We start from the raw sequence: 10,939 nt of genomic DNA on the forward strand, positions 1-10,939 counted from the left end.
ACCAGAGGGTGGACTACAGTAGGCTTAATAATGGCCTCCCCAAAGATGTCTACATTCTACTCCCTGAAACCCATGAATATTACCTTACATGGTAAAAGAGATTTTACAAAGGAGACACAGAAACACACAAACCTCTGGATCAGAGACACAGTTTCTTATTTACAATAAAAACAGCAGCCAGAGGCCGGGCACGGTGGCTCACGACTGTAATCCCAGCACTTTGGGAGGCCAAGGCAGCTGGATCACGAGGTCAGGAGATCGAGACCATCCTGGCTAACACGGTGAAACCCTGTCTCTACTAAAAATACAAAAAAAAAAACTAGCCGGGCGTGGTGGTAGGCACCCGTAGTACCAGCTGCTCCAGAGGCTGAGGCAGAATGGCGTGAACCCAGGAGGTGGAGCTTGCAGTGAGCCGAGATCGCGCCACTGCACCCCAGCCTGGGAGACAAAGCCAGACTCTGTCTCAAAAAAAAAAAACAAAACAAAAAACAAAACACAACAGCAGCCAGAGTTGCACTGTGTGTGTTCCCCATGCTCCAATTCCTGTAATGTAATACACTAAGGGCCAGGTGTTACCTCTGCATGGAGTGGGTTGCACTACAGAACAGGAGCCCCAAATTTTAAGTTTCCAGGCTTTTATAGGGTTGCTGACATGTCTGCCCATCTTCTCCAGAGAGATTACTCATTATTTCTGGAATGTAGGCAAATTCACCTCCTGGTGTGAGAAAAGAGAAGGCTTTATCTTTACTTCCCTGGGATGTGTTTACGGGAGGTGCTATCTCTAGCTTCACTATCCTGGAATGTTTCCTTTATACATTCTTAATTTGGATGCGAACATGGTCAAATACGGGATTCAGACTGTGCAGAAATACGAGCTATTCACAGAGAATTGTTTTTCAACACTTTATTTCAAGCATCAAAAAAGAAAAAAATCAATTACCTTCAATAGAATAGAAAATCTGAAAAATTAAATAAGGCTAGGCACGGTAGCAGATGGAAAGGTACTGCTACCCTGTATGATTTTAATGAGAATGACCATGCCAAATGATATCACCCAGTGGGATAACGGAGTACAAAGAGAAGCAGAGGTTGAAATTAGTTTGAAGACTATGTTGTATATTACACAATATACATTGCTTAAGCATCAGCAACAATGTGAAGAAGCAACATCAATGTCATTTCTGGATGGTTACAGAAGTTATGTCAAAGTTAGATTTTTGAAAGTAAAAAAGGCAAAGAAAATTGCCACATATTTAATAATTACTCTTGGGAATGACTGCAAATTAGAGATGTAAGGTATTATTGATTCATGTATTCTTTAGCAAATGTATATTGAATACACACTATGTATCAGGCAAATGGACATCATCTCCCCCACTATGGAAGAATAGTAATCAAATAATTACAAATTATATACTCCAAGGTGGCAGAATGACAATTAGCAATCAAAATTATTACATATTATATACTACAAGGAAAACAAATAAATAAAAGTAATAATGGAGGATTTACCCTAGGGTGGTTAGAAAAGGTTTGTTTTAGGGAACTAACATTTAATTTTTTTGAGACAGGGTTTCTCTCTCTTGCTCAGGCTGGACTGTAGTGGTGCAGTCACAGATGACTGCAACTTCAAACTCCTGAGCTCAAGCGACCCTCCTGCCTCAGCCTCCCGAGTAGCTGGGACTACAGGTGTGCACCACCACACCTGGCTTATTTTAAAAAAATTTTTAGTAGAAACAAGGTCTCACTATGTCGCCCAGGATGGTCTTGAACTCCTGGGCTCAACTGATCCTTCTGCCATGGCCTGCCAAAGTGCTGGGATTACAGGTCTGAGCCACCATGCCCAGTGAGGGGAAAGTAACATTTAATTCAGACTTATCGTAAGCATTTAAAATACTGACCAGAGTGTTTATTAAAACCTAGCTCAGATCATTTCTCTCCTTTGCTTAAACCCTTCAACTGTTCTCTAGTCCACTGACAAAAGCCAGAGGCCCAATAATGGTCTTCAGAACCCTTCATGGTTTGGTTCCCCAATACTTCCCTGATCTTCCTTTTTACTACTCTTTCTGTAGCACTTAATAGCTTCTAGATATTATAAAGCTTATTTATTAGGTTTATTTTCAATTTCTCCTTGCCAGGATATAAACTCTACTAGGGAATTATCTGTTTTGCTCACTTTTGTATCCCAAATGTCTCTGGAATAATTCCTGGCCTCTAACAGAAATTCATTAAATTTTTGTTCAATGAACATAATTTTATTAAATACAACAAAAATTAAAACATAACAAAAACATCACAATGTTATAGTACCATTTATATATAACATAGAAAAATACTACAAAATAAGAAAAGCAAAAACAAAAACTAGGTAAGATTTTATTTACTATGATGGGTGTGCTTGCCTGTTCATAAGTTCATTCCAGTCTGGAACACAGGAAGATAATGCTACCCGCATAGCTGCTGCACCATTCAGCCCATTTCTTTCCTTTGTTTTGAACTGGGTTAAGATGGAAAACCCTAGTTCACACAAACTAGTTGTTGTGAATGGTAGTAATAGCAGGACACTCTTTCTACTTAACAATGGAAAGTCTTCCTTTACCTTAATCCAAAATGCTGATAAACTTAAGGTCTCATAATCATTCTTCAACGTATATGAAGAACTAAGCTGCAATAATTCATTCTCTTCTTCAGGCACCAAGTTTAGCTCAATTACTGATTCAGGGTTTTGAAAAGCAAATGGATCTTTTACCCAACTGTTTTCCCTTAATGTTTCAAATTTTTCTTCTGGAAAGAAATGGTTAAAAGTTTGAGATAGAGAAGTGAGATGCAACAATATCTCTAATTTTATTTCTTTCAAAATGTTTTCATTAATAATATTCTCTTCAATATGTTGCAAAAATCTTGGAAACATGTAGTAGCTAGGACGATTACTTTTAAGTCTTACTTGCCATAACAATAATGTCTTTCGAAATCCCTGAATACGTTCAACATGTTGGAATACATCACTGTTTTTCCCCTGTAGTTTTAAACTCAGTTCATTAAGAATGCTAAAAATATCAGTTAAATATGCCAATTTTGTTACCCAAGTATCATCTTCAAAAATATTTGCCAAATGAGATTTTTTTTCAATGAGAAAAAAGTGAATCTCATTCCTGAGCTCATAAACCCTGCTTAGTATTTTCCCTTGAGACAACCAGCGAACTTTGGTATGATAAAGTAAGTGGGTATGGTTAGTTCCAATCTCTGAACAAAATGTTTCAAGAAGCCGGCTATTCAATGAGCTTCCTTTAATAAAATTAACAACTTTCACTGCATTTTTCAATACTTCCATGAGAGACTGTGGAATTTCTCTGGATGCTAAACCTTCACGATGTATAAAACAATGATTCCACACAGCACCATTATTAGTAACTTCTAGTAATTTTTTAATTACTCTGCTATGTTTTCCAGTTATGGTTGCTGTGCCGTCACTTGTAATTCCTTTACAGTTTTTCCAGTTTAATTTATATTGGCCAACTATGTGCCTTTCTAATTCTGTAAAAATATCTAATCCACTTAGGTGTGAGGTTAAATTTAAAAAACACAAAAAATCCTCCATAAAATCATCTTGCCACACATATCTGACATAAACTAAAAGTGTTGTGCAGCTTCCAATATCAGTGCTTTCATCAAGCTGGATTGCAAAATCTATACCAGACTGTAACCGAGTAATAAGCATTGTTTCTAAATGTTCTGCAATAGTACAAATTCGAAGAGATACTGTGTTATCATTAGGTATAGTTTTTAATTTATCAGCAGATTTATCATCAAATATTGTACGCACTATATCCAAACATGCTGGAAGAATAATTTTTTCAGCAGCTGTGTTAGCTATTTTTTCTTTTGCCACACGATATGCAACTAAATATGATGATAATAAGGCTTTCTCACTAACAGTAGTAGAACTACTAAGAAATTGTGTTGATAACTTTACATCTTTTTTCTTTCTTTGAAAATATTCAAGAGGCTTATCAATAAGTTCAGCATGCTGAGTTTCTAAGTGCCTTTTTAATTTTGAAGGTTTTAAGCTTTCATTTGCAAGAATATTATTACAAATAACACACTGAGGTCTGTCATTTTCAAAGGGTTTTTCACATTTGATAAAGCCGTATTTTAAGTAATCTTCATTATAACGTCTTGCACTTACTTTTTTCTTTTTGAAATGCGGCTCAAATGAACTTGAAGTTTGCAGACTGGAGTCAGTATATTTCTCAATATTGTCACTATTCACAATTCCAGATTCAACAGATGAACTTGAACATGCTTCTGTATATTTCACTTCACTATTCCTCTTTCTTTTAATAAAGAAATGATCCATTTTAATAGCAATTTGTTCCAGTTTGATTAAAATGTTATAATTGGCATTAACTCAAAAAAGAAAAAAAATATATAGTCTAAATAACATATTTTCAAAAACTACACTCAAAGTTTGCAATTGAATCTCAACTGAATATCTCAGACTTCACAACTAGTTGCAAGTAATTGTAATATAAAATGTGACTGTACAACATTAACCTTGCTATTATAAAAATCAAGCAAGACACCCCTGAATAAATGACTGAAAACCATTTCTTAGCCAATATACATTCTATTCATCATATCCCCTCCATCAAATAACCCTCTCACATATTGAAATTGAACTCAGCATTCCTTGTAATGTGCACAATTCAGGCAAAGGATTCATGCAAAACACTTTGGTATTTTACATTTTATTTTGTTTTTTTTTTTTTAAAAAAGTTCATTGTGACTCACAGAATTGATTTCATGTCTCACTAATGGGTCTCACATATACTGTGAAAAACACTGATATAGCGACATTTTGTGCCTTTGCTGTGTTGGTACCTTGAGTATGTCTGCTTGATGATGAAAGAGACTAGCTGATCTGCTAGACTGTTGACTTGTATAAGAACATCTTGAAGTGGTGGGAATTTATCTTAGATTTTCATTCCTGAATCATTTTTATGGTCTGATCTAGTGAGGAGCCAATGAGGTTTTCCATGGCTAGGTCAAATATCGGGTTGGAGCTGATGGTATATTTTTATGGAACTTTCCTGGAATGCATCCTTGACCTGGGAATAAGACCAGAGATAAGACATTAAAGAATCACTGTACAAAGTAATATTACTGCCAGCTATGGGGGCCTTTATGACATCCGAGATCATGGACGGTGAGGCAAAAAGTCTATAGCTCTCTTTATCACTATCTTATATTGGCTTAGGCCTATTTCTGTAAGGCAAACCACTTCGAGATTAGTAAACAGAAAAACAGTAACAGTAAAACCCAGAAGTTGGCATCAGGAGTTGGAAAGTATATTAGCAACACAGAATACCGCAAGCCATGAAGGACTATAGCTTATTCGCCATACATACTTCCTTTTTGCTTGGTTGCACCTATCTTGGTCATGCCTGCCTTGGTAGTGATGCACTGCTCTCTTGGATCATAGTATATTTCAGTCTAATGACCATAACAGTAGTTTCAACTTTTCCTTATATAGTTTTCCATCAAAATACCTCAAATTTTTTGGGAGGGGTGCAGTCTTACATTTACTGTAGTGTTTATTTATTAAAAATTCAACATGTCTTAACTGTGTTAACACTGTATGTTTATTATGACTGTTTACATTAATTGTATTTTCTTATCTTTGTATTGTTAATGATCTGGTATCTAGGTGGTTCCTCGATGACTGCAGAGGTACTACCTCTCCCAGGGTTAGCTAATTCCTATGCAAACTAACCAGTCCAGAATCCCCCCACCCCCAACACAAGACATCTTGGGTTCTTATACTCCTGGCCAATATTGCCCTGTCCTAATCACTCCAGGACGAGCTACCAGGCAACTAGGGATATCCCCTATGTCCCAAGTCAGCCAAAATTATTTAAACTAGCCAATTTTAAACCTGTTCAAGCCTGCTTATCCAGTTTTGCCCATTCCTTCCTAAGAAAACCGAATAAAGGCTTTCCTGCAGCTTCCTTGTACTTCCTCTCCCCACTGACCCTGCTGCTTCTAGGTATGGCACCCTTGCATGGTGTAAGGTGCTATATGCTTCCCGCTTCTAGGGATCCAGGAGTATAAAAATTTCTTCTTTCATGATAATCATTTTCACATCTGCGTATCTTACCATATCTGATTAAAATAAATCCTGGGTACATTTAAAAACACTGTTATTTTGTGTTATTGGTCTAGTTACAAAGTTGTATAGTTTGGCCCTAAACCTCTTTTTCCTGATCAGGTTTTTTACCTTTTAACACAATTATTTTGTGGACCATGAGTTCTTCTAGGAAATCAAAGTCCTAAATGCTTTAATGATGGTTAAATAGCTAGAGATTTATTACACATGGTACCTGATTGTACCTTAAAAGGTGTGCATCTGGGAGAGAATTCAGGACCTGGTAGATGCCTTTGACTTAATCTTGGTTAGATGCTTCCTTGAAAGATGACATGTTACAAATTCCTAACCTTGGCTGGAAAGGGACAAAGATTTTCTTATTAGGTTTTATGTCCTCTGCCAAGGACAACAGCAGGACTAAAGAGTTTATGGTACATATGTCTTGGATGTCCCAGCACAGTGGGTGGTCATCAATATATCAGATCAGAACTACACTGCTGAAGGCAAATGCATGTAGATCTCTTTTTAATGCATAAGAAAAGTTGAAGGGCAATATACAGCCTTGAGGCAGTCTAAACCAGATAAACACCTGCCTGAAAGGGAATATTGACTCTTCCTTCCATAGTTAAAAGTTCATGTAAGGATGCTAACATGTTTTAATGCTTCAACTTTCCCCCAAGAAACCTCAAACTACTACAATTTTGTCCTTCTGCCACCTCTCCCTAGATATTTAACATATATAGCTCAAGAAAAACAGTGCTAAACAAAACATGCTAAACAAAATGTGCTAAACAAAACGTGCTACAAAGTCTTTTGTTTGACTTTCTTTACTTACATCTCTGAAAGCAGCTTTAATGAGAAGCCAGAGGAATTTTAGGGGAGAAGTTCAAACCTGAGGTTCTGGCCTAACCATAAGTTCTGGAACTTTTATTTAAATAGACATTCTCAATTAGTACTCAATGTAAATCAGAGCATGTTCATACCCGAACACGATCAAGTACACCAGTGTGATTCCATAACTCAGGTGGGTTCTGCTGGTCAAAAACACCAAAGACCTATAAATGTGTACACTGATGCTTAAGATGTGTGCACTGAAATTGGCTCCTGTGGCTACATGGCAACATTTCCAAGTAATAACTTTATTCAGCTATCCATCTATTTAGCCTCCCTTAAGAATTACAATTAAGGTAATCAAATATTTGTAGCTGAAAGTTTCCCATACACCAAGGTGCATTAACATGGTCATATGATTGGTTTCAGGTTAGTGATTTTCCACTAATAAATCTTATCTACTTGTTCCTAGAATAGTGCTTGCTGTATGGTAGTTACTCAATGTATTTGAAAGAATGAGAAAATTAATGACACTGTAGTAAACTGTACAATGTACATTCTATTTTTATCACAGTCAGTAACAAATAAGTTATCCAACTATATCTGGACAATTTGGAAATATGTAAGACAAAGGCTAATACAACATATTATTTAAAATAGGATTGTCGAAGATTCTATTTCATAATAAACTGCTTATGTTAAGAAATAGTAGAAACAAAGATCCTATAAAAACATACATGTAAATTTAGATTTAGCTTTTAAAGCTTAGAACCTAAATCTACCTGAAAAAAAGAAACATACATTAAAAGAGTATCTTATTTTTACATTACTCTATATATGGATCATTATTCTCTTAGAAGCAATTGTCTTTTAACCATTCCATTCTTTCATATTCTTACTTTTCATGTTTCAATGCCCCCTTGAAAGTTTATAACACTAGTTCAGTTACTATTGTATTAAAAAGTTATTTTTAAAGGGTTTACTCTCCCTCCTAAATCAGACAGTTCACCTACAGTAATAGCAGTGGCAGTATATTAGGGAATGGATCTCGTAGATGTGGTGATGAAAGCATGGGGAAGTTCTTTTTTAACTGAATAGGATGCGAGGTATCATCTAAGCAAGAGGCCCAAGTAGAAAATGTTGCAAGTTTGTCAGAAGAAAATATGAAATATTAATAATTGTTTAGGAATGTGATAATATGATGGACTAGGAGAATGTTTTAGGATTTTTAGTCTGGTTGGTTGTCTTACTTGCTTAATGCAATGATTGTTGTTATAATGCTTGATAGTCTAAAATTCCCTGTCACTAATCTTTTATATCCTAAGATATATCTCTAGTGTGCTGTATCATCTTCTGAAAATACAGCTCTAATCAGCTTTTTCATAACTGGAAAAGCACTTAATGGCACCGAGCTTGTGTAAGCTCTTCAGGATAATATCCTCTAAGGTTAAGCCTCATCTTTCCAGGTTTCTCCTTCATCACATGCTCTCCATACATTCCACATTTCAGTACTAAAAGTATGGACATTCTTGAAATAGTTCATGCACTTTCATGTCTCTGCTTTTGGCTACTATTCCCTTTGCCTGGAATACTCTTGTTGGGTCACATGAAGTCCTATTTATTCTTTTTTACTTAGTTCAAATGCTACAGCAGTCATACATTCAACTAACATTTAGCTACCTACAGTCCTAAAGTATGTCAGGCACTGGAGATACTTAACAGTGACATATTAAAATAATAGAATATCCGTTCAGCTATTAAGATGAATGAGGTGGAGTTATACAACACTGACAAATCTCAAAAACATTATGTAAAACAAGCTAGCTGCAAAAAGATGTACACATTACTGATTGCATAAAGGTGGTTGGGAGAGTGGTTTCCTTGGGCAAAAGGGAAGAGAATGAGATGGGGTAGAGCTGACAAAGAACTTCAATCACTTAATATAATCATTTATTTCTCCAATCCAGTGTTGAGTACACATGTATTACAGTTTCGTTTCTACCTTTTGTGTGTCTGAAATCGTCTATTTTAAAAAAGGATTTATAAGGCTGGATACTTTCCTGAAGGCACTGCGAAACTGTCATACAGCCACTAACTTAAAATTACCTTCCATCTCTTGCATTTCCCTTTGTTTCCTGTTTTGATATTACGCACACATTAGTTAGTACACTAGGACTTAAGAGTGGAAACTGCCAGGTACCAGCTTTAGCTAGATTAAAATATGACCCTCTTCCCAGGAGACTCCTGACCGGTTTTCTCGTCCTCCAGGTACCCAACTAGGATTTCAAAGAACTTTGGCCTGAACCCCTCGGCCGACCCTAGCATAATCGCCCTTCAGGCCCGGATTGCTGCTGCTCTCACCTTCCCTCAATTCATACGGGGGGCAAAACCAGACTGAATTTCCCCGCAACGAACCCTGGAATGTTTCGCTTTAGCGGACTCCAGTCCACTCCCATCAGAGGTTGTCCTTCTTTCGCCTCACCTCCAGCCCCGACGCAGCAACCCAGCAGGGCCCAGCGCCGCAAACCTCACGTCTCTGCAGCGCAGGTACACCTCAACTCTTCCCACAATTCCCTGCGCAACACCACTTCCGGCTTACCTCACAAATTCCACATTCCAGCTAGAAAGACCTGGATAGGCCCTCTGCGCATGCGTGAGACCGGGGCGGTGTCCGGGAGTCGAGAAAGCCGGCGGTGCAGGCTCCACTTTCCCACTTCCCTACTCAATGCCGGCAGTTTCGCGGGATTTCCTCCTCTCGCGGGAGTTATTTGAATGCCTGCGCGGTAACGACTCCCTAGGGGCCTGGGGCCATCTGACAAGAAGCCTGAGGAGACGCCGCGGAGAGCTCTGCCTCTGGATTGATGGGCGGGTCGGCTGTAGCTGAACGCCGACAGGGCTTGTCCAGACAGAGTCCCAGAGCCATGGGAGCGTAAAGAGACTGCTGCGGATTAAGGAGGCCTTTCGGCTGGCGCAGCAGCCGCACCACAACCAGGCGAAGCTGGTGGTGGCGCTGAAGCGCTCCTGCGGCGGGGTAAGCGCTCCCGGCCCGCGCCCGCCCCAGCCCAGACCTGGCGGGGCCAGGACGCTGGTTCATACACTCCAAGGTGATTTTCACAGTCTTTGTGGAAGAGTTAGAGAATTTTGAACTTTGATATCATTTCACCTATTTACTTCTTTAGAGAATAGCATTGTGTTTAATAATCATAGTATTAGTGTGCGACTCTTTCAGTTAGCAGGTCATTGGTTTTTTAACATAAACCTGCATTTCATTACATAGATTTAAATATGTATGTATATTTCTGTCCTCTAATGATTGTAACAAAGCACATTTCTTGGTCATTAACGAGATAGGTTCGTGCAAATAAGTGCATCTTTGTCACAAACCAAGTATTTTTCTGGAGTTTATATATATGTGTGTGTGTGTATATATATGAGACAAAAAAATACATATATAAAGGAGAATATATATATTCTTATATATTTATAACATATACTTTATTTTTTGGTTTGACATATATATGTCATATATATGTTTTTTTTGTAATTCTACCTTAAAGAAACAGGGAAACAAATGTTAGATACCGAAGCTTGAATTTCAACTCTGAAACTTAATGCGACTTTATCAGCATTTCTCTTCCTCAAGCTACTTACTTCTTGTAGGATTACACAGTCAAAGTTTTTAAAAATTTTGATTCTCCCACTGGATTTTTTTTTTTTTTTTTTGAGAGGGAGCCTCACTCTCGCCCAGGCTGGAGTGTAGTGGCACAACCTCGGCTCACTGCAACCTCCGCCTCCCAGTTCAAGCGATGCTCCTGCCTCAGCCTCCCGAGTGGCTGGAATTACAGGTGCCCGCCACCACGCCCGGCTGATTTTCGTATTTTTAGTAGAGACGAGGTTTCACCATGTTGGCCAGGCTGGTCTCGAACTCCTGACCTCAGGTGATCCATCCGCCTGGGCCTCCCA

The 10,939-nt window shown here is 38.1% G+C and overlaps 1 protein-coding gene across 10 annotated transcripts; it reads right to left on the minus strand.

The window, feature by feature from the left end:
* Window positions 1-889: 889 nt before the first annotated feature.
* Window positions 890-9,698, minus strand: FAM200B (family with sequence similarity 200, member B). 10 transcript variants are annotated; one of them, XM_011984118.1, is made up of 3 exons: window positions 9,576-9,698; window positions 4,882-5,108; window positions 2,384-4,407 (listed from the first exon to the last, which is right to left on the minus strand). In XM_011984118.1, exon 3 carries the CDS (start codon window positions 4,355-4,357, stop codon window positions 2,384-2,386), a length of 1,974 nt encoding a protein of 657 aa, XP_011839508.1. In that variant the 5' UTR covers window positions 4,358-4,407; window positions 4,882-5,108; window positions 9,576-9,698. The 10 variants fall into 10 exon arrangements, with proteins under 10 accessions (XP_011839498.1, XP_011839508.1, XP_011839507.1 ...); XM_011984117.1 differs by having other exon boundaries at window positions 9,459-9,698; XM_011984115.1 differs by adding an exon at window positions 6,391-6,500 and having other exon boundaries at window positions 2,384-5,108; window positions 9,576-9,691.
* Window positions 9,699-10,939: the final 1,241 nt, after the last annotated feature.

Source organism: Mandrillus leucophaeus, unplaced genomic scaffold, assembly GCF_000951045.1.
Source record: "Mandrillus leucophaeus isolate KB7577 unplaced genomic scaffold, Mleu.le_1.0 Scaffold261, whole genome shotgun sequence".
In the NCBI taxonomy this organism is placed as follows: Eukaryota; Metazoa; Chordata; class Mammalia; order Primates; family Cercopithecidae; genus Mandrillus; species Mandrillus leucophaeus.

Excerpts from the sequence above, each read along its gene's own strand:
- FAM200B (XM_011984108.1), bottom strand. The coding sequence starts at position 4,357 with ATGGATCATTTCTTTATTAAAAGAAAGAGGAATAGTGAAGTGAAATAT.